General features: G+C 45.3%; 1 protein-coding gene across 4 annotated transcripts in view; it reads right to left on the bottom strand.

The window, feature by feature from the left end:
* The window catches only part of tcf7 (transcription factor 7), an 83,320-nt gene extending 62,703 nt beyond the window's left edge, over positions 1-20,617 (bottom strand). Inside the window, exons 1-3 of one of the 4 annotated variants that reach the window (XM_083781587.1) lie at positions 19,966-20,617; positions 19,111-19,201; positions 18,000-18,097 (exon numbers count right to left, since the gene is read on the bottom strand). In XM_083781587.1, the coding sequence (XP_083637713.1) occupies positions 18,000-18,097; positions 19,111-19,201; positions 19,966-20,151 (375 nt within the window). In that variant the 5' untranslated portion in view covers positions 20,152-20,617. The remainder of the gene's footprint in view (positions 1-17,999; positions 18,098-19,110; positions 19,202-19,965) is intronic. The other 3 variants (XM_083781585.1, XM_083781584.1, XM_083781586.1) reach the window with 3 other exon arrangements.
* Between the last annotated feature and the right edge of the window lie 4,096 nt (positions 20,618-24,713).

Here is a 24,713-nt window from a genome sequence, read left to right as displayed (position 1 = left end):
CGGCTGCTTTTGTATATGTAGTGTTTCTCACATAGATGTCATGTGTACCCAGACATTGTATGAGCTATACACACGCATGTGCGTGCGCACACACACACACACACACACACGCACACACACACGCACACACACACACACACACACACGCACGCGCGCGCGCGCGCGCACACGCACGGACATGTTTGTATTACTATACTTGTGAGGACATTTTAAGCTGGTGATTTTATGAATGCCATTTTCTTTAAGTAAGGACAGGTGCATTACACTGGCACTCAACTATAGTATAACAAATCAGTCAAAATTCTAACCCTAACCCCACTGCCCTCTCAGGTATACAAGTACACACACACACACACACACACACACACACACACACACACACACACACACACACACACACAACGGTGAGTTCTACTACCCACTATTGCTCTAGTTTGTTTTACCTTGGACTCAATAATGACGACAGGAAGTTGACTTACCACAATATCTGCTGTTCTCGTATATACGTACGTGCATGTGACACACACACACACACACACACACACACACACACACACACACACACACACTGAAAGCAACGCAGCATGAAAGTGGCCTCTGAGGGGGAAGCCCATACAGTGTGGCACTGCCTCTGACCCAGCACCACTTCAAACGCAGTCAAACTCCTGGGGTTGCATGCTGCAAATAGCAGATCTACAAGCTCACAACGCGCCACATTCGTCACGCTTGCAGACCTGCTATATTCACTGAGCGCGACACCGGCACGAAGAAATCCCAGGCTTTATTTTAACTGTGAGAAAGTGTAAAAGTGCCCCAGCCCCCAGCCCTCCCCCCACGAGGGTCTCACACTCGCGGGAGTTTGCGGCTGCAGCGCAGGTGCCTCTTCCCTCCCCCCACCCCCCCCCCCCCCCCCCCACCTCCGCTCTCCTTCCCGCCCCTCCCCCACAGACTCCCCCCCTCTCGCTCTCTCTCCCTGTCCAAGCCAAACACAGACCCTCCCTGCTCCTTCAAGGCTGTCTTACGTTCACAACTTTCAAGTCCACCGGTAGAAAGAGAGAGAAAAAAAAGAAAAACCTGATGCTATTTTCAGAAGCAACATCAAGCTCTCTTTTTCCTCTCTCTCTCTCTCTCTCTGATATGTGGGGACCTAGCTGGGTTAATCCCATAAGCAGCGCAGGGCCTATTTCCAGGACCCTGATGGTTTCCAGTTGGCTCCAGACGATCACAGGAGGGGAGACCGGCAAGCAAAACCGCACTCCGCAGCACGTGCGCGAGCGCGCACGCTGTGTGTGCACGCGTGTGTCTCATGAAAGCTCAATTGAGGGTCTTCTAAATCCAGAGCTCTATGTCTGTCTCTAGGGGGAAAAGAGCAATAGAAACAGGGAAATACACTTGGTGGTTGGCCAAGCTACCTGTCAAGGCAATTCGTCCCTTAGCTTTAAGACACGCACGAACGCACGCACGCACAGACACACACACACACACACACATACACACACGCAAATGCGCACGCACACACGGCTAGGGGAGAATGATGGGGGCCAGCGGCCATCACATATTCACATCAAACGTCTGATGCGTTTAGCTCTTTCATCACTATATCGTTTGAGGCGGGCAAATACATGTGTGTCCAACCTTAGGATACAAATTGGATTCCAGTGACCAACAATGGGTGATAAAAGAACATTATTTATAGACGTTCAGCAACAACACGGAAACTTTAGTTTTGGGGAGAAAAACTGACAGAAATGCAGGATTGTAATAGTGATCATCTTTTACTAAAATCCCCCTTCCTGATTGTCAATTTTGACCACTTAAGCCCAATACTAATACAAATACGAATATAATGACATGCCAAAATAGGGTTGAAAGTGGTTAAATGATCACTGAGGAGTTTGTCACCTGCGTGAGGTGTTGTGTTGTGTGTAGGACTGTGTGTGTATAGTATGCGTTTGATAATGTAACCATATATAGATAGACTACATACTAATCTGGTTATAATTAATATTACATATCGGTGCGTGCACAGGTGGGCACGGCTGACCAAATAAGGTGTTTGAATGAATTAATTGCCATGTTTTGCGATGACATCACTGTGTGAAACTGAACATTAAAAAAGAAATCCATCTCGATTTACGGCCATTCTCTGGTTTTATGCTTCACAATTATGTAATCCTCAATCGTGCCAATTTAACTCAAAGACAGCTGTTTGTTGCACCTTGACCTTGTCTCTTCAAAGTTGAATATAACCAGAGCCTAGTACAGCCCCCCCCCCCCCCCCCCAGGCTCACAGAGCAACAATAACATCATTACATTCATACATATCCTTAGGACATTGAAACCCATACTCAGCGGGGGAAAGTAACTAAGTGCATTTACTTTAGTACTGTATTCAAGGTATTTGCACTTTGCTCGGGTATTTCCTATAAGTCCCAGTACTTTTGCTTCCATACTCCACTATACATCTCAGAGGCTAATATTGTACTTTTATCCCACTACATTTATTTGAAAACTGATTTGAAAACTTGAAATGGGATATTGTGCATGATTAGTACTTTTGGCACTTTAAGTAGGCCTACATTTTGATACCACTACTTTTGTACTTTTACTCGAATCAATTTTGAATTCCCGACTTTTACTTGTAACAGACTATTTCCATTACCGTGTGTGTGTGTGTGTGTGTGTGTGTGTGTGTGTGTGTGTGTGTGTGTGTGTGTGTGTGTGTGTGTGTGTGTGTGTGTGTGTGTGTGTGTGTGTGTGTGTGTGTGTGTGCGTGTTCCATAAGATAAGACCTTTATTGATCCTGCATGCAGGAGGGTTCAAAAGGATCGTCTTAGATGTACAGTCCAACACCTGCACATGTGTGGATGTTTGTTCAGGCCTATATATTTATCATGTGGGTTTATATGTTGTACATTGTGTATTTGTATATATTTATCATTTGGGTTTATATGTTGTACATTGTGTATTTGTATATATTTATCATTTGGGTTTATATGTTGTATACATTGTGTATTTGTATATATTTATCATGTGGGTTTATATGTTGTACATTGTGTATTTGTATATATTTATAATGTGGGTTTATATATATGTTGTACATTGTGTATTGGCCCTGCCGCTAAAAGATCAGCCCTGTGGTGATTTTCTGTATATATATATTTCATAGGTACTTAGAGGTGTGTCATGGATGTTATAATGTTCTGTTCTGTAATGTGACTAATGTACGTATTGAAGTGTCGTTTTATTTCTGCCTCTTGGCCAGTTCCCACTTGTGAAAGTGGGAACGCATTGAGACGCAGTCTCAATGCGTTTTTACTGGTTAAATAAAAATAAAATAAATAAATAAATACAGCTGAGTAGTACAGTACTACTGTAGTGTAGATACAGCGCACACACACACACACACACACACACACACACACACACACACACACACACACACACACACACACACACACAGTATGTACAATTGTGTGTAAGGTGGTAGCAGGTCAGCATGTAATTATAGTGGTAACAGTGGTGTGTGTATGTTGGCCTGCATGCATCAGTGTACAAATGGTACTATACTATAGTGTGTAGGGGGCTATCGCTGTGTGTGTGTGCGTGCCTGCCTGCCTGTGTGCGTGCGTGTGTGCGTGTCAGGGTGTAGTCTGCTTCCCTTCCTAGATGGGTATCAGATGGGGCGGATTAGGGCTGCTACTTTCTCGGAGCATGTGCGTGTGTGTGCGTGCGTGCGCGCGTGTGTGTGTGTGTGTGTGTGTGATCACACCCATGTGTGCTGGGCTGCCTCATGCGGCTGACGAGGCTCCAGCTGGTCTGGGTACAGCCATGGGTACAGGGGGGGGGGGTGGGGGGGGGGGGAGGAGGAGGGTGCAACCCGCTCCACTTTACTTTAGTTTACTTTAGTTCAGTTCAGTTTAGTTGGGATGACTTTAGGCCTAGTTTAGTTTAGTCGTGTACTCGGGGGGAGGGGAGGGGAGGGGGGGGGGGTCCAGGGGGGGCATGCCCTGGACCCCATGGCTAAACGGTTCATACTTAGGAACCAAATGGAACCTCATGGGTCTGTAATTCTGAGAGTGTACAAATGGAACGATGGAATGGAACTGTGAGTGTCTGAGAACCGAGGATGAATCCATGATGACTATAACCACTTGAACCCTGCATTGGTGGAACATTTGCCAAAGAAATAGCAGATCTACAAGCTTGCTGCGAGCTAGATCAGCACATTTTTGGCAATGAGATTTGGTGTAGAGCGGGGAAAAAGTGAGGACCAAGTACAGAGCCGGGCCCAGTCAGTCAAGTATAGAGGGATTACGTGGCTATGGTAGGCGAGTCTCTCTCTCTCTCTCTCTAACAGACTCTCTAACCCATTCTGAACGGGCACCCGTTTTGGTGTTAGCATCATGTTATGCTTTACCTATTGAAAAATAGCAGATCTACAAGCTCATATCGCGCCACCGAGTGGCGCGATACGAGCTTGTAGGTCTGCTATTTTTTGAAAAATCGAAGAACGACTGACATTTTTAGAATCTGATCTCAGGTCAGAATGGGTTAATCAGACCAGTGTGTGTCCGGCGGAAACCTCGTATGAATCTGATCTCAGGTCAGAATGGGCTAACAGAGAGAGTGTGTGTGCGTGCGTGATAATTGCTTACAAAAAGACCACGTGTCAGTATTGAGTCAGTTCAAAGCTACAGAGACGGACCCCATGCTGGCATTCCAAAGAAGTGATGATGTTGAAGACAGCCAATAATGAGTCAGTCATTCAGCAGTCACTCAATCGGTTAAAATATAGCCAGGCAGCAAAGCCAGCCGAGAAGGAAGGAAGGAAGGCAGTCATTCAATTAGTCAATCAATCAGTCACTTACTTCAACGGTCCGAAAACAACACACAAATGTGTAATCAGTCACTCGGCCAATCATATCACTGATTTCACGACGTGCAATACATTCACCCATTCTCACACTGACCGACCGACCGGCCGACCGGCGGCAGAGGGAACAATGCAAGGCATCCAACCTGCTCTCCGGGAGCTGTCGGGAGGCGGTTACGCGTCTTGCTCAAGGACACGTGGTTGACTCTGCGCCAGGAAGGGCCGGCGATGGAACCGGGAACCTTCTGGTTTCCAAACGCTTGGCTGCTCTAATTTCTCCTGAGCCGCGCTGTGATTACAGGATGTGCTGAACAGGCTGCAGTTTGATGGGACGGTTTGTGTTCCCCTTTAAACTGCCCTGGGTCCGACACAGCGGCAACAACAATATGGCAAGTTCTGTTCCAACGTCCAGAAATACACATGGAAAAACGTGCACGTGCAAAAGTGCAGGCATGCGAGATGGGAATCCCCATCCAATGTTATACGCACTGTGCACATGACAAGAAAGTTAGCCACCAAAACACACACATGGTAGGAAGGCTCCAAGTGCACACACTCGTATACTTGCATGTGTGCCCATGAGCACACACACGCACACACACACACACACACACACACACACCTCGTTCTAGGCGGAGAGTGTAAACAGCTCGTAAAGTTCCTCGCAGGGAGAGATGAAAGACAGGCAACACATGGCAAATGGTCTTCTACGGTTGTACTTGGCACTCAGACAGACTCGGTGTGTGTGTATGTGCGTGAAGGTGCGTGCGTGCGTGCATTTGTTTTGAATTCACAGCAAACATAGACAGTGCAGTATGCATTCCCAGTGGAGGCTGAAGGAGAGGTTTAGAGATAGTGACATTAGTTTTCTTTTTTTAACCTTTCTTTTTTACAGTTGACGAACTGTTGACGGCATCTGTGTTTTAACTGCGAAGGATTTATGATGTCTTTGTGAGTTTTCACCTGGGCTAACCCCCTACGCCTCGTATGGTATGTCAGCGGTGGTCTGCTATCGCACCGATTTCATTAAAACAGCGTTGATTCATTGACAGCATTAATTAATTAACAGCATTAATTAACTAACGCCGTTAATCTGCTAACAGCCAAGTGCATGGAGAACGGTTCAGTACTCTCGCGTGGCCAGACAACTATTCAGACAACTAACTGTTTCTGCTAAGCAGCAAGTTATATATTCTTAGATCATTTCTATTCATATATTAGGATAAATTTGCGCGACTGTAAAGACGAAGCGGAAGTGGGGGAGGAGGCTTCACTTCCACTTTATTGCTTACTCATGACAGAGCTTCCGTTGCTCCAGACTGTATGACGGAAGCGTTTGAAAATTGCGAGGGGCAACAATCTGGCCACGCGAGACTATAGGCGACACCTGCACATTTGGGTCTCCGTGACGATGGATCATTTCGCTGTAAATCAGACGACACAAATCTCATACGGACCACCGTCGTAAAACAAAGAGCACAACACGTCTTTAATGATAACAGCTGTTCTGCCCTCGCCTTCCTCTTTACTTCAGCAGTATGCCAAAAGACTGACATAAAGGGAACATATTAGAATCCACTTGCCCTGCCAACACGCTCACGCAGCACGCACATACACAATGTGTTCACCCAAACACTTATGCATGTAATGCATGTATACAACATGGGGATGAACAAGCACCCCATCTCTCTCTCACACACACACACACACACACAGCCCTGGGTTATCCTAATTCATGAACCCCCTTTAAGTAAAATCCTATCAAATCCTATCCTATTATATTGTATGGGAGAATCTCAGGTCATCGTGACTCACAAGGAGCATGGCGGTGTCTCCATGCAGCCCTCAACACCTTTAGTGTTTTTGAGCGCTGCCTCCGCTCCATTACGCCGCTATGTGTGTCCCTGTGTATACGTGTCCCTGCATGCGTCTGTCCGAGCACGGAAAGCTGCAACACGCTTAACTCTGTCATTTCTCGACCGTTTGGGACGCGGGACGGCTCGCCGTAACCGGGCCGCCCCCATGGGGTGTGTTCCTGGGGGTCTGGATGTTCCAGACCCGCCCCCACACGCCCACACGGCAACGCTGGCATTTCTCAAAGTTTTTTTCCAAAAATAATCAAAGTACAGTACAGAGCACAGTTTACAGTACAGTAGCCTAATTATAACAATAAATGTATAGTTGCACCACTCAGTTCACACAGGTGTGATTTATTTATTTTTATTTTGAAGTTGAAAATCTGTTATTCATGGAGAGCAAGAGAGCTGTACGACAAATGATAACTTGGGCTCAAAGGCTTAATCAAAGCCATCACATCCTCGGCCAGTCTTGATCTAACCACACTTATACAAGTATAGGTGGGAGGGGGTCTTTTCTTTCTTTGATGAAAAGTACAGGCTACATTTGACTCTGTGTGCGTGCGTGTGTGCGTGCGTGTGTGCATGCGTGCGTGAGTGCATGTGTTTATGTGTGCATGTGTGCATACTGTAAAGTCTGACTAATCCATGAAGGTGGTGACACGGTATTGTGAAAGTGGATCTACAGCTACAGGAAATCAAAGAAGACTTTAATTCCCAAAGGTCAATAAATGATCTCATGAGACTAAATCTCTCTCTGTCTCTGGCACACATGCACGCACACACACACACACGCACAAAGGATTTGACTATCATCTGGAGTCCCACCGTTTGTGGTGGAACTCCAGATGATAGTCAAATCTTTTGTGCGAGAGAGGGAGAGGGAGATTTTGTCTCAAAAGTGTCAACTTTTGAGAACCCGAAAGAGTTGAAGAAAGTATTGGTTTTCCCCGTCTCTACTCTTGGCGTTTGCGCCCCCAGCCTCATGATGTCGTCCAGGTCAGTGGCGTGCACAGACATTTAGAGGTGCAGGTGCTCAAGTGAAAAAAAGGGCACCTTGTGCAGCGCATTTTGGTGCTTTAGCTATTGAAAAATAGCAGATCTACAAGCTCGTAGCGCGCCACTCTACGAGCTTGTAGGTCTGCTATTTTCTTTTTTATCGAAGAACCACTGACATAGAAACATAGCTTTAGATTGTGGGGGCCTAAATAATATAGTAGAAGCGTTTTTTTTATCAAGATTTGATCAATGTCACCGCATGGTCCACACACTACAAATTAAGATTTTTTTTTTTTAAGAGCAAAATTGTCAAAAGGGCAAGGGGTGCTCTAGCACCCCCTAGTGTCTATCTGTGCACGCCACTGGTCCAGGTCATGAAACAGGTTCTACACGCTGGGTGGGGGTCAACTGAATGAATGTGACTTTGGAATGTGGATCCATGGCGTTATTCTGAACGCCCTCGCTTACACGGCGTATGGCGAATAGCGAAAATATAGGTATAGATCTCCTGCATGAAAATTGTGTAAATAATTGAAATGTTTATAAAGAATTAAACCCATTCAGGATGGGAACCCCTTTTGGGGTTCTATCTACAGTATATAGCAACATTCGCCCTCAGTCCTAAATGGGCTAAATATATAGCCTACTATACTTTACTGTATATATAAGTGTAAACTATACAGCAGATTTTTTGGGGGGAGGGACCAGTTTAAATTTGTTTCAACTGGTCAGTCAGATGAGATATCGGAAAACAAGTTGTATTACACTAATTGTTAATATGTTCTTGACTACACCAATAAGTCGGTGTGTCAAAAAATGTAGTGTTGCTGCACTTTGGCTTTGTATGGGGGAGGGGGGGGGGGGGGCACTATAATTGCCTATAAAGACGTGTCCAAAATAGTGTTTAACATACCAGTAGTAAAAATCACACCCATGTGAAGTGAGGGGCGCTCTTATCATCGTACATCAACTCATTCCGGCCAATCACAATTTGCGTCCTCACTTTCGTCCTCAATGTTTGCGTTTACACAATGTTTAAAGCTGGCCATTCATTGTCAATATAGCATTCAATGTAAACCCTCAAAAACAGGCCCATTTGTGACAGAGCGGCACAATGTCAATACAGACAGGTACAGGGAGGGGTTTGGTCACGGCCCGTTCAGCTCAACTTTGAGATGCTCCATTGAGCAGAGAGAGAGAGAGAGAGGGCGGGGGAGGGGGGTCTTTAAAGGTTATTTGCACAAACAGACTGTGAAGGAAGTTGCCTACTTGAATAGCCAACAGACCTGTAAACCTGCAGTTACGTAGAAATGTGTGTACGCAGAGCCGGACTAACAATGGAACTAGGTGGAGCTTAAGCGCCAGGGCCCGAAGCTTGCAGGGCCTGGTACCAGACTGTCTATAGGTACAGCTGTTGCTTCTTTCGAAATATATAACGCAACATAGGAACCCCTGCTAGTGTTTTTGGTCTTCGTCTGAGAGTTTCTGTAGCAGTTTTCTGGAGGGGGGGGGGGGGGGGCAGTCGGTTTGGGGGGGTTCCCCACGGCCGCGCGTCGCTTCCACCTCTGACAGAGGGGAAGCGAGTAAGCGACGCCGTCAGAAGCCCCCTTGCTCAGGAAGGCCCCCTCACTCAGACGGACCAAGTTGCGACAATAACATACAGCCTATGTAAAGAGGAATATAAACAAGACCTTGGCGCAAAACTTCATATTTACCCTGCTCTAATGCAACGAAAGTGTGTTCTTACTCTTACATCCTCCATTTCACGATTTCAGCACTTGCATTGTCGTCAATAATTAATCTGTCTTTAAAACGTTCTAATATTAATATAGCATATTGGCATTGTCTGTTGGTGCACACATGTTATATGGACCATGTAACAACATGGTCAACAGCACTGTTTGCAAATGTAGCTACATTTGTTGGCCACAAAGACACTTTAGACAAAACATGCTGCTGCCTGCTAATGGAGCTTGTAGATATAGGCTAATTATTTTTTGGGGAAATTGCAGATAGTTTAGCAGAGACTGAAGTTGGAAAGGCTGTGCCCAGTGCGGCATAGTGCCTGCTGTGTCTTGTGTCAGTGGGCAGCGCAGGCAGTAGTGGATATGCGCTAAACGCATGCATGTTAATTAATTAATTAATTGGCTGAATCAGTATAGGGGCCTTTTGATTTGGTGAAGCGCCAGGGCCTTGAGAGGGGTTAATCCGTCACTGTGTGTACGTGGGTGCGTGCGTGCGTGTAACTATTTTTAGATCATGTTTGAGTGCACGACCGTGTTGTCATTCATTAACTATCGACTGAGAATGGGTGCATCTGTGCGTCCTGGACCAGTGCATACACTGAACACACACACACGCACCCACCCATGCGCGCACACACACACACACACACACACACACACACACACACACACACACACACACACACACACCACAATATACCCTGCTCTGTAGGTCAGTGAGTCACCTGGGCGCCACACACACACACCGTGTAAAAGACCTCCCAAACAAACAAAGAGCAGTTTCTGGTTGAAACTTGTCGCTCCCTTTCAGAAAAACACTCTCTGAAAGGGTCCGAGTAGTGCATACAGTAACACACACGTGCTCACTCTCTCTCTCTCTCTCTCTCTCTGTCATCCATGCCTCTCTCTCCCCCGAGTGTCCCAGCGCTAAATGACCTGTGTAAACCGTTATGTAATGACTTCCAATGAGACCTCCCCCCCCTCCCTCCCCCATCCCTAAAGCCCAGGAGAGGACGGGAGGAGAGGAGACTATAAAAGCAGCAGTCATTCATTCGTTCCCTCGGAGCAGATGCTTCCACCACCTCCGCCGCTCCTTTCATGGCATCCAACAAACACCAAGCGAAGCAGCGTGTTGTTAAATTGTGCACGTTTTTTTTTTGCCGTGTGGGTTCGCATGCGATTTAAGCTTTATTTTAACATGCAGGTGCTACCGGCTGACATTAAAAAAATACCCCCCGTTGAATTTAACGACACACGAACATCGATGAGAGAGGGAGTTGATGTTTTATGGTCTATGGGCACACTGTGTGTGTGTGTGTGTGTGTGTGTGTGTGTGTGTGTGTGTGTGTGTGTGTGTGTGTGTGTGTGTGTGTGTGTGTGTGTGTGTGTGTGTGTGTGTGTGTGTGTGTGAAAAATGAAGAAATCATTCAAACAAACCCACACTTCCACTGTCAACACCTGTCTCTGCTCCTCTCCTGTTTTCCTCATCCCTCTCTCTCTCTCTCTTTCTCTCTCTATCTCTATCTCTCCCTCCGCCGGAAAGAAATAAGTGGATGAATAATTACAGGTATAAACACCGCGGGGGAATCCTATGGGTTTTTCCCCCCTTCTGCTCGTCCTTCTGATATTCTTTTAACGTTTTCTAAACTGTCGGCGGAGCGGGTTTCTCTCCAGGCGTCTTCAAAGCCCGTCACTTCAAAGCCGGGAAGGCGACGAGGACACCTCTTACCCCCCCCCCCGTCCTTCCCCAGTTCTCTCACAGGACTCCTGCTTACCTCTCTGTTAAACCAATTTCTCTTGCTGTTTATTTCTCTTTAAAACTCCTTCAGCGCCAGTTCACCAGTTTAGGCTCTGAGTGCCAATTCTCCCATTATAAAAAAAGAGAGGACGTTTTAAAAAAAGAAATAAAAAAAGAATATTGTAAAAAAAAAGAAAGAAAAAAAATCTTTTTTTTAAGAAATTACGTCTTGTCGTCTTTGGCACCCATTGCAAAGACGTCGGGATTACGGGATTACGTCCCTGGCACTTAAACAGTTGTGCTTGCTAACTCATCACTCAGTATTTAAGTATCATCTCTCTCTCTCTCTGATTTCACCGGCCACTAATAAAAGGTATATAGAAAGTAATATATTATATATATCTAGACATTACAAGAGATGTGCTCATCACTTTTCAAGAAGGATTTCATTCAGCATGGGAAAACTAATCAACTAATCAACTAATAAAGTCTTGGTCGACTAAGACAAAAACCCACCGATGAATTGATTATTCAGCTATGAGGGGATGCGCCCATACTGTACAGGTCACGTCCAAAACCAAATAACAGAAAATATTTGCAACGGTTATTTCTTCAAGCCTTAAATCAACAGTCAATAAGGCATATGGCTGTATTATTCATATAATCAATATAGTGTGAGTCATCCTCCCATGTGAAGGATGAACGGTTTACGACAACACTATTCATGTTATTGTTTCCTCTCCGTCACGGCATGAACAGCGAGCATTTTAGTCTCCTTACAATTTGCTCTGTGACTTCTCAAGGTCAGATTATGCGCACAATGCATACAGCTGTCATCCTCATGTTTGGCTGACAGCTGTGAAATGGTCTTTCACTGATCAGCCACCTCATGTCAATCGGTAATCTCGCAGTTAATCTGCCATAATCTCCATTTACACTCTGCACAACAATGGAGAATTCAAAGTCTCCCTTTTCTTGGAGCAGATTGCTACTGTCGTATCGTACGGTCTCCATTAGACTGCACTGAATCCTAAATTAAATCTTACATAATCCTTTTACTCATTGAGTAAATCTGGGGGCGGCCTAGGAGATATGTATAATTTCACTGCTGCAGAGTTCGACATACAAGACTATTTTGAACCTAGAAAGGAAAAAAGAATGTTTGTGGTTGTCATCCGACAACAGTGGCGTTAACCAGCGCAGCCGAAAGCCGCTTTCCTCCTTTTAGGCCCCCGTAAATCCAGGGGCCCCGCTTCTTATCGGAGGCAGTCAGAGACGGAATGAGGGGCCCGGCACTGCCTAGGCCCCACAGCCCCTGGTGTCGCTATGAAGGGAGAGGATTAGGAAGCCCTAAGCCTGTGTTGCTGCCATTGTTTACCCAGGGACTACAGGGGGGGCTGGATGAACAAGCCCCTTGTCAACACTGCTGCACAATGAAAGACAAGTAAGTGGCAAGATCCTTCAGACTTAAGACATATTGTACACACACACACACACACACACACACACACACTCCCTTTGATAGAGAACTGGCTGTGTGTATTCTGAGAAGAGAAGAGAAGAGAAGAGAAGAGAAGAGAAGAGAAGAGAAGAGAAGAGAAGAGAAGAGAAGAGAAGAGAAGAGAAGAGAAGAGAAGAGAAGAGAAGAGAAGAGAAGAGAAGAGAAGAGAAGAGAAGAGAAGAGAAGAGAATTCTCCACGTGACACTGGGGTTTGCATGCTGCAGTAGACGCCAACAATTAACCCACCTGATCACGGCTAATAATACTGAATTCCCAAATAATCACTATGACCTTTCACAGATGTCGAACCATCTCATTACCCCCCTTCCTGGAAATGAAACTTGATTACTGCAGGAATTCCCCGTGTTGATAAAATGGCTATAACCTATAAGTCCTTTAATGAAACAATGATTAGGGCTTCATGGCGTGACCATGATGCTCCACAAAAACATCATTGTGCAGTGAGACATGACGGAAGTGTAGTCCTGTATACATTTCTAACGCACTCTCAATAATGTCTCAACTGGAGTGCTGTACTCCAGTTGAACCGGCGACCTCTAAATGGCGTAACCAGCGGGTCTCGGGGGTGGTGATAAACATGGGACTTCCTCAGACATAAAACCAATTGACCCGAGACAATGGATACAGTTCAGTCAGGTCGGGCGACTGCGGGCCGTGCTTCAGAAAGTCGGTCACATCCTGTATCGATACGTCGTTGCCATGTGAGATCACGACTGGAGAGAGTGTGTCATGTCTTCGTTTGACCTCAGCCTCCACATCAGAGCGTTCCTCTGGTCTCTATGGCGCTCAGTGCATTTGCATGCCTAATGTCGGGATACGCAGCACTTTGCAGCGCAGGGGCCTCCATCATTGGATGATCAGTGCCGGAGCACCGCCAGAGGCCGTCCACGGAATCACTTTTTCCATTATTCTGATGAGCGCGTTGTGCGACCGCATGACAAACCTAAGCCTCAATGGAAAGGCATAAATTCTAAGTGGCGACTAATGAACCTACAAATCAAGCTCGGCGCACTACCGTCCTGCTTAGCGATGACAGTGAGTGAGTGCTGTCCCTCCAGAAGGGAGGCTTCGCTGACAGGATTCCAACACCAGACCAAATACTACAATGGCAGAAACACAAACCACTACAGAGCAACTTCTCTGTTTCACTCCCCATTGTCTCGCACTCTCTCTCATACCCCCTTCTCTCCTCGTCCTCTGTTCTTTGTGCAGTACAGCTAATCGAACTGATCGATTATAAAAGATTATCAATCATTTATTGATTATTATAATAATGAATTAATAGTTGATCCCTAAAACTATCATAAATAGTGAAAATATTGTTCACAGCACGGCACATTGCAACAGTTTGTGAGCTTTCAGATCCACCCTCTCTCTCACACACGCACGATAGATACACTCACTTCAAACAACAAACCTGAAGAGAAAACAAATATGCACATACAAGCCATGTCACGAATCTGGCATGCATTTTCAGGAACAAACACAAACAGCGTGAATAAACATGTACACATGCATACATACATTCAGCACACACGCACATCAAAGCCCAGATACATACATACTGTACATACATACCCCACATAGGAAGAATCTTGAAGACAGACAACGTGCGTGCATACATGCAAACAAATACAAACGCACACCAACTGTACACACACCACATCACCGGCTTACATTACAGATTAAGGCTTTACTGGGATAGAAAGAACTGAGGGAGATCAACCCCATCTGGGAGTCTCACAAATGCCTCTCTTTGGTTACTTTCTCTAGAAAAAGGACAATGACGGATATACATTAACACAAGGGCACAGTTCACTTCCATGTCCTATGACATCTTGCAATGGGGTTTTATCACTTTCTCTCGGATTAGAAGAAAGAACCCCCTCCCTCCCTCCCCAAAGTGTTCTGTTCCTCTGCAAACATACATGACTCGTGAATAGAGAGATTATAAGTGTTTTATCTCTCTCAAATGTGAGAACTAAGGATTGCTAACATTCATAACACAATAATATGGCAGTGTGATTAAAATGGTCTGGGTGTCTCTGTTCCTTAATGAGACAATCTGCTGCTCGTCGGGGCCTTTTCATTTGGCAACGAACCGGCAAATCTTTGCAGGACAAAAGCAGACTCCATTTTGATTTTAACCTCAACGGGGTTTTATTCAATATACTTCTATCAAATGCAACAATAGTAATTGTCAATTGACTAAACGACAGTCGTGAGGAGAAAAAAGTAAACCCATCGTCCCGTGCTGCAAGTCACCGCCCTGTCTCTCTCAGTCTCTTTCTACTCACTGTCAGTATCCAATCCAAGAAGAGAATGCAAAGAAAAGAAGAATGGGGGGGGAAAAATAGCTAAATTAATCCCATTCAGAAAACTATGACAAATACAGAAAGGCTGATATAAGTTAAATAAATCTGCCTAGCGTGGCTGCAAGAGGCGAGGAAAAGTGGAGACAGACAAATGATATTTTATATTTCCTCCTTTTGCCTCAATACAGTAAAGCAAGCCGACAAACCCCTTGCATGTTAACAAGCAACTAGCAGCAGTAGGGAACGTGAGGGCAACACACAGAGGCCCCTCAAAGGAACAGGCGTGCGTGATAGAAATGTATTAGATAAAGAGATGAGAGCCGGGGCGGCCAGGAATGGACCATTTATTTTTCTTCTTGTTGTTACAATCACTTTAACAACTCGTTGTTCATCGCCTCGTCCTGCGTAAACATCACAAGACCACGGAGACGGAGCAACGCTAAACAGCCCTGTCAGTCCATGTCAGAACTCCCGAACCCTGCAGTTTCCCCGTCCCTCCTGCCCAGTGCGGCTCCGCTCCGCTCAGCCGTCCATAATCACCACCCCTACCTCAGGGCCTTTCAAGTGGCAGGTAGACTGGGGCCAGATATGCTGCTACCGCCTTGCTACCAGACCCCTAATTACAAGGGAAGCAGCAACAAGTGAGCATTGTGTGGAGCCTTCAAGACACATGAGGGAAAGAAAGTGCTCTTTATCTTGTATACCCCCCCCCCCCCCCCCCCCCCACACACACACACACACACACACACACACACACACAAACACACTAGGAGCCATGAAAAGAAAAGCAATCGCTGAGAATCTCTGTGGTTGGCACTCCAAGGTTGTTGAGGATAACGCCAACCGTGGTGAAGGGTAGGAGAGGAGAGGAGAGCATAGCAGAGGAAGAGCATAGCATAGCATAGCATAGCAGAGCAGAGGAGAGCACAGCATAGCAGAGGAGCATAGCATAGCAGAGGAGAGGAGAGGATAAAAAAGGAGAGCAGAACAGAGGAGAGGAGAGGAGGGACAAAAAGACAGAATGAAAATAAAAGCCAAGCCAGAGTATAAAACAAGACAGGCAGACGCACAGTTCTGCTGTAAGTGGAGGGTGAAGGAAGTGGAGACACATTGATGAGCCAGACATACCATTACGCTTTGCTCACATTGTTTGTCTGACACCATGCCGGATGTGCCATGTTATGCAACGACAACTATGAGCAGAGTACGGTGGTAAAACTCTTAAAGAACTTTTCCAAGTAAATACGAGCTTACTCCCTCTCTCGTATTCTCCATCAAATTATAGGATGGGGTGATAAGTACTTACTTGGCACAGCATGGCGAATACAATGGGACATAGACGTGCACACAGAAATGAGGTTTAGCGTGGACGCGCCCACGTGCATTTAACATGTAAAGTGTGGAAGCCCTTTTCCAAGCCAGCGCTGCGTGAGCACACACACACACGCGCGCACGCGCGCACGGCACGCACACACGCACCTCTTTTATAGTGGAAAAGGGAGGCCCCTAAAAGTGCAAGTTGCCATTGTGATATTTTCTCCTGAAAAACAAAAACTTCAAAGGCCACTTTTTAATCAATGGAGACGGCTGTATTTTGAAAAGCACTAAAGAAAGTTCAAAGCCTCACTGTCATTTTAATCTCCTAGAAAGCGTGAAACGGTACATTCATACGCACGCTGTATGAAGATGTCCCCTGTGCAATAATGTCTGTTTTATGGCACCATGGGGGGATATTTCTAGAAGCTGGAGTATTCACTGTGACAAAGAATCGTATATAATCACACCCGTTCACGTCTGAAAGAATTTGTCCAATTAAGCTTGGCTATTGGTCCTAATGGCTGTTCAGCCAAGCTGTCTGCTATACCAACTAATCAGTACATTCTGATTATTTGTAATAATTTGTAGTACAATTCTCCAAAGGTTGTGAAATTGTGATACAGAGCCGTAAACATGCACCCTCTATTTAGAGAGTGACAAGCTGTTATAATCCACACATACGGGAAAATAAAAGATTCACATCACGTCTCGTGACGTGCACGTCAGTCATCATACAGTATTCAGACAAAAACTGTTTTCAACTTTTTCCCACATGAATCTGCGGCTACTTTATTCGACTTGACTCGATTTTAAGTGCCGTTGGGTGGGGGATAGAGGACCAGTTCGGAACACTTGTAAAGTTCTCAGCTGAATTGCAGTGACATCCGTGTAATCCCCATTGATCTCGTATTCTAAGTGCGTCGCCGACGCAAGTCTGCGCATCAATGTCATATTATATCGCTGTGTCAAATTACAGGCACGCGGTAAAACACGGAGCCCCGAGCAAGCGAACCCGGGTGATTCTGGTTGCGTTCTGTGGTGCTGGTGGAGGTGACTTCTGGTATAGGAGGACGGCGAACGGACCAACTGCTCAACCCACTCTAAAAACACCATGTGTTCTGAATGTAGTCTCAACACGCACTTCATCACATGACAACCACTCTCGGCTTACGTTACTGTGTAATAGACGAGGAAACACCTTGTTTAGTATGTTTGGGTTTTTTTTAAAGGAGGAAACTGATCAACTGTAGTGTAGAACATTGCCAAGTTGACGTTTTCGCTCTATCAACATTCACTTCAGCCTATTGGGATTTTATTTATTTTGTTCACATTATAGTGGGATTTAATTCAAACAGCATTATCCTCCATTGTTTGATATTAAAATAACTTCCCACTCTACGCTGTAAACAGTTGAAAACTGTTTTGAGGCACGAGCATACTGGATTCTAAACGGGGACAAAAAAACAAACGTACCGATATGGAGACTATACAACAAATAGCAGATCTACAAGCTCACACTGCATCTACAAGCTCACTCGGGGTGATATGTGACCATGTGTAATGAAGCCAGACAGACAGAAAGACAGACATACAGACGGACGGACGGACAGACGGACACAGTTTGAACTTACCGATGGTGACCCTGAGCTGTTTTGTAGGTAGGGGTCTGGCAGCATCAGGAACGGGTAGCTTTGGTACGTCTTATACATGCCTCCATCTTGCTTAGACACTGTGAGACACAGCAAGTAATACAAGAAGGAAAAAAAATCATTAGTCAATTAAGTCACCTTTATTTGTAGGCCTATAGCACGTTTAGAATCAACAGAAGTTCTTTCCATTTCAAACAAACCTCATGCAGACCTCAAAATTAGAGACCACACTGAAAACCATTTTAAAATAAAACGTAGTAAGAGATTAGGAGAGGATAAATTGGCAGCAGCATTACTGAACATTTTGCTTTGGCAATAAATAAATAAATAAAATGCTTATCGTGTTTTGGAATTGAAAAAAAAAAAACTTGTTGAAACTGAAACTCAAGCTGTTTTTCAGGCATTGTGTTTTTTTGGGGGTTTTGTTTTACTCTAATGTCTCTCAGAGTTGCAGACTACCAGGGGACAGGACATTACCTCGGTGGCATTCTGTCACACTTGAAACAAAAGTCTCACAACAGTCACCTGGGGATTAACAGGGCTCAACAAGGGACGTCTCCTGTAGATGAAGTGTTATTATAACACTTACCACAATGGTCACACGGCTGCTCTTATTTATTACGCAGCCAGGACCTACAACAAGTGGATCAGCTATAACTAGTTTATATGAAGTGGGCCTGTAGCACACACACACACACACACACACACACACACACACACACACACACACACACACACTGCACACACACAATGCACCTTCTTCGGCCGTTTGAAGCCTCTCTGTCTACTCTGAACCGACAGGCTAAAACGGTAGACATGCAGGCAGCTAAAGCTTTTTTCTGTAAAAGTCAGGTCACAAGTTAGCCTACTGCTAGTGAGCCACGGGTGTGAAACTCCTGTTTCACATGCATGCAGAGAGCAGTCACGTTTTTTTTTTCTCTCCTCTCTCTCTCTCTCTCTCAACACTTCAGACCCATTTAACGCAAATTTGAAGTCGTGCTGGATTTTGAAGGACTGTCTGCAGGCAACTTTTGATTTATAATTGACAAGCATTTACTTTAAAGATATATTATCCTTCTTCTTTCATTCTTACCGCCGTCCAGCTGATGCTGCTCCCTGTGACTGTGCTGTTTGTCCGGGTATCCCCCCCTCTGTTCGCCCTGATGGTGGCCCCGTCTGACCGCCTGCAAAAAGTCACCCGTAAGAAAAGGTAGGATGTCATGTCATCAATATTGACAACAAACAAACAAACAAACAAACACGCGTGCGTTTTTTTGTTTCCCAAAACATCAACACAAACACACAGCAGCAAGGCAACAAGTTTCCCAACAACATTAGGCTATTCATTATTAAGTGATGGCGCGAGTTTCGCAGCCGACGTGCTTGTCAACAGGGATGTAAAACAAGTAGTAAAAAACAATTACGATTAACACGTTTTTCCTTCCTTCCTTCCGTCCTTTTCCCCCCTTTTGGTTCTCCATTGGGGTCCAGGGACTAGTCCCGGGGTTCTACATTTACCTATAGCCTTCTAGGTGTATAGGCTGTTTAATCGAGTCTGACTTTTAATTACTTTGGAGATACGCAAATGTCAAAATCGATCATTAAAAAAATCTATATACACTATATATAGTCTTGATCCGCGGCTATAAATCAACCCTAACAACGTAATATGTAACTCGGAGTTAAAGGGGTCCTTGAAAATGTCGGCTAAAAGTTTTAAGAACTTTGGATCATAAAGTATTTGATCGACTTTGACATTTGCCTATCTACGATCAAGCAAAAGTCAGACTTATCATTATGATGATAAGACAAGTCTTCTTGATTCAACTCCCAAGCTAGCTTTCTTTAAATTAACACACACACACACACACACACACACACACTCATTGATTCCTTCACCCACACACACGGACTCTCTCAATCTCCCCGTGCGTGGCGTGCCACCTACCGCTGCGTTCGGACTTTGATTTATTTCCGACTCGTTCACCAGGGAGGACTTGAGGTCGGCCAGGTCTCTCTCCGTGAACGCGTTCTCCTGGTGGATCTTCTCCTCCTGCTCGCCCTCGTCTTTGAACGCGATCATCTCATCGTTGGCTCCCAGGTCGTCTCCTCCGCCGCTGCTCAGCTGAGGCATGTTGCAGTCAGAGCTGCTCTCAGAAGAGAAAGAAACAACCAAAAATAAAAAACAAAAAAAAAGGATGTAATGCTCTTCCTTTGATCTCTCTCCCCGCTGGCTCAGCTCTTGAAGTCAAACTTTTCTTATTAAAATATCTCTTCTTTTTTTGGGAATAGAAGATCGTGCCGCTCTCTCCTGTCCGGGGGACGGACGGACGAAAGAAGTGCAATCGAGAAAGTTTTTTAAAAGTCTTTCTTTTTTGTTGTTGTTTGCTTGTTATGCGCTGCTATAACAATGCGATGGTTGATGGTGGTGGCCCCAGCACTGCAGCGAGTTGTGGGCTAATGTTCTCCGGCAGCAACAAACAGAGCATTTGAGCTCCAGACAAGGCGAGGAGTCCCGACATCAAAGCGGCCGAGCGGCTGATTGACACATTCAATGACTTGTTGGGGGTTGTACGATTGTTTCTACTGCAGCGAAGCCCGGCTGCCTCTTAAAGGGACAGGACAGTACGACTGTCGACTACTACTATGCATTGCATTATTATTCATGACTTTTATCACTTCACCAAAGAAGGGGGGGGGCGCGGCGGGCGGACCCGAGGCCGATTCTACAAATGCCTTCTTGGTGCTGTCCAGACGAGGACGTATTCTGCACCCGCACAAGTACTTAGCTTAGCCGATCTGCCCTTTCTGCCTTAACCGGTTCTTTTTTAAACCAGCTCCGAGAGTGGCAAACTTCGGAGACGCTACTTTGTCTCCGTATAGTTAAGTTTCACGATTTTTAAAAAGTGTTCCAAAATAGCAGATCTACAAGCTTGGAGCGGGGCACAAAGTGACGCCCTGTGAGCTTGTAGCCTATATATCTGCTATTTTTTAGAATGGCTGACGTTCAAATAAAAAAAATCTACAAATGCCCTCTAAATCAGTATAGTTCTCACACTTTCACGATTTTTCTAAATATTTTCTAAAATAGCAGGTACCAGCTCGCAGCGCTGCGCCGCTGCATATGGCGTGAGTCACGCCATGAGTCACGCAGATCTACAAGCTTTCAGCATTGAACAGCCAACGCTTAAAATCTAAAATGACACAGATGCTTTCCCCGTTTTAAAGGAGGAAAACAAGAAGCTTGTTTGCTGTGTTTACGTAAAAAATATAATTAATAAAGTAGGTAAAAACTAAAAACATTTGTTTTTCCAATCGTGTTAAATAGTTAAGTCAAGTGGATTGTTTCACTTTCCAAAACTCCACACTTTATCACATGTAGTTGAGAAAGGTGGTGACGCGCAACTGCACACGCACACACGTCACACGTGCACACGCACGCATCAATATGAGACCTACTCTACTGATTTGTGATACTGACTGCATTTAGACTCTGTTCACTTGCACATGGACTTTTGCATAACTTTCGACTGAGAGACTGTATATTCAGACTGTTGATATATTGTATATTTTCATACTGTTCTGGTCTGTTGACAGAGATTTGTCAACAGTCAGTAAGTAAGTCAGAGAGGCTTATTGTCGGTCGGTATCAGCCAAGGGGTGATATCCCCGTTTCACAATGTGTTATAGGCTAGAGATGGGCCCTATAGGAGATGGAATGCTGAGGTGGAGCGCAACACCTACCATCAGGTCCCAGTACTTACCACACGACTTTTTTTTCCTTTTATCTTGGTTTGTAATTGGTACCCATCAAGTGTTTACTTCTTACTGTTGTTGCTGCCATGCATGACACCTGCATTTGTCTTATTCCTATTTTTCCCCAAACATTTCTTTCTAGATTCATGAACCGAGAGTGAAATGCTGTCATCAACTTGAAAACTCAAATCAGGTATGCTGAGACTTCATGGGTCCAGAAATAGAAGAGCCCAGCGGTGGTGCTGGGGTGGCGGTGGGAGCAAACAACACCAGGAACGCATCTGCAGAGGAACTTAAGGAACGCAGGAAGAATCCAGTCTTAGGTGAGCTTAAATACCCCGTCCAACCAATTGGTCAGCTGATTGCCACGCCCACGGCAGTTAATGACATGTGGGTCTTTTCTTGACACTGAATGAGCCCCTCAAGTATATCTGACTGCTACGCATCATTTACAGCAATGAATGCATTTTGCGGTAAATTAATGCATTTTGTGGTGGAAAATAGCTCTGTGTGATATTACCTGATTATCTAAAATGTCATATTGTGATGAAGGCATTCCGTCATATTGGAAATAATCTATATGTACACACTACACAGTACAAATAAGTGTTACTTTAACTCCTGAGAGTTCAATTAAAAGTCCAGATTTCACAGTGTATAATCAACTATACACAGAAGTGAACAACCCAGACACAAGTAGAGGCGAATGTGGGACATTGTGTTAGAAAAACATCCGAGTGCTCAGCGAGCTCATCAATAAAAGAGCACAGCGTGTTTCTGGCTGGTCGTTACATCCCCCGGATTTTGTAGCAATCTCCGCAACACACGGCGAACAGAGAAAATGCTTGCTGCTGCAACTCCTCGATTGGACGACGGGAGAGATGCAGTTCAAAGACGGTGTAGACGTGAAGTTCCGATGTCTTATCAAACTAGCAACAACTTGCTTCTTCCCCTCGTGCCCTCCCACATGCCTGCATTTTTAATGCTGATACAGTAGCATAGCTGGTCCTCAGACTTTTTAATTGAGAAATATTTATACACTCCCATGCTGTGACTTAATATTTGACTTAATCTGAAGTCGGTTCTTTGCCTTGAATGAGAATGATGCTCCACAGCTGGGAAACAGAATTAAATACAAACAGAAAATGTGGCTCGTATTTGCATAAAGCCGCATATTTATACAATATCGTCCATGCATATTAATACAAAGATTAAAATGAGCGTTTTTAATGTATGCAAATCTAAATTATAAATGAGTTGTTTAAACTCCTTGTTTATTCGCCTTGATTAAATATAGACAGCTGTTTTTCCAGAGAGACGACGGTCCCCTTCCCTTGCGTGCATGGGCCATGATTTGTCTCTCCACTCGATGGAAGATCTCTGTCGTTTTTTCCCCCCTCATCAGGCTGTGTTCGACTGTTCGTGCACTGCAGTCACTTTAAAATGTAACCACCTAAACCCTATATGGCTGACCCTCAGGGGCCAGGGCTCTATACTTGTGTCCTTGGAACACTCACCCCAAAACACAGTTGCCTCTGGGTTTTTTTCGTGGACCGCTTGCTCGCCCCCCCCCCAGCGGTTCTTGCATTCTTGTATTTGTTTTACTGAGGTTAAGTTTAGGATTAAGGCTAGATTTAGCCATAGTTATACTGAGGTTACGTTTAGGAATAAGCTTAGTTTTAGGCATAGTTTTACCGAGGTTACTTTAGGAATGCACGCACGCACGCACGCGCGCACACACACACACACACACACACACACATGCAATGCACACTTTCCCTTTTTTACATACGGGATACATACTTACGGAAACACTGGTTCAGTCACTCGTGTGCTCCATCACACAACACAGGTCTCTCTCTCTCTCTGTGGCCCCTTTTCCACGAAAATAACTTATTCCGCTTCCGTTCTTTCTTTTTATTCTTTATTGTTTACCGGTGTATATATATATGGGCCTTGCTCCAGTGAGTACTGTGAGTACTGCCATGCTCCCTCAGTGAGTACTGTGAGTACTGCCATGCTCCCTCTGTGAGTACTGCCATGCTCCCTCAGTGAGTACTGTGAGTACTGCCATGCTCCCTCAGTGAGTACTGTGAGTACTGCCATGCTCCCTCAGTGAGTACTGTGAGTACTGCCATGCTCCCTCAGTGAGTACTGTGAGTACTGCCATGCTCCCTCTGTGAGTACTGCCATGCTCCCTCAGTGAGTACTGTGAGTACTGCCATGCTCCCTCAGTGAGTACTGTGAGTACTGCCATGCTCCCTCAGTGAGTACTGTGAGTACTGCCATGCTCCCTCAGTGAGTACTGTGAGTACTGCCATGCTCCCTCTGTGAGTACTGTGAGTACTGCCATGCTCCCTCAGTGAGTACTGTGAGTACTGCCATGCTCCCTCAGTGAGTACTGTGAGTACTGCCATGCTCCCTCAGTGAGTACTGTGAGTACTGCCATGCTCCCTCAGTGAGTACTGTGAGTACTGCCATGCTCCCTCAGTGAGTACTGTGAGTACTGCCATGCTCCCTCAGTGAGTACTGTGAGTACTGCCATGCTCCCTCTGTGAGTACTGTGAGTACTGCCATGCTCCCTCAGTGAGTACTGTGAGTACTGCCATGCTCCCTCAGTGAGTACTGTGAGTACTGCCATGCTCCCTCAGTGAGTACTGTGAGTACTGCCATGCTCCAGTGAGTATACTGTGAGTACTGCCATGCTCCCTCAGTGAGTACTGTGAGTACTGTGAGTACTGTGAGTACTGTGAGTACTGCCATGCTCCCTCAGTGAGTACTGTGAGTACTGTGAGTACTGTGAGTACTGTGAGTACTGCCATGCTCCCTCAGTGAGTACTGTGAGTACTGTGAGTACTGTGAGTACTGTGAGTACTGCCATGCTCCCTCAGTGAGTACTGTGAGTGCATGTGAGATGCAGATGATAAATATTACCGGTAT

Source organism: Protomyctophum parallelum (assembly GCF_964188405.1).
Source record: "Protomyctophum parallelum genome assembly, chromosome: 1".
Classification (NCBI taxonomy): domain Eukaryota; kingdom Metazoa; phylum Chordata; class Actinopteri; order Myctophiformes; family Myctophidae; genus Protomyctophum; species Protomyctophum parallelum.
Note: the sequence above shows the minus strand (reverse complement) of the source record. Positions and strands in the feature narration are given on the sequence as shown.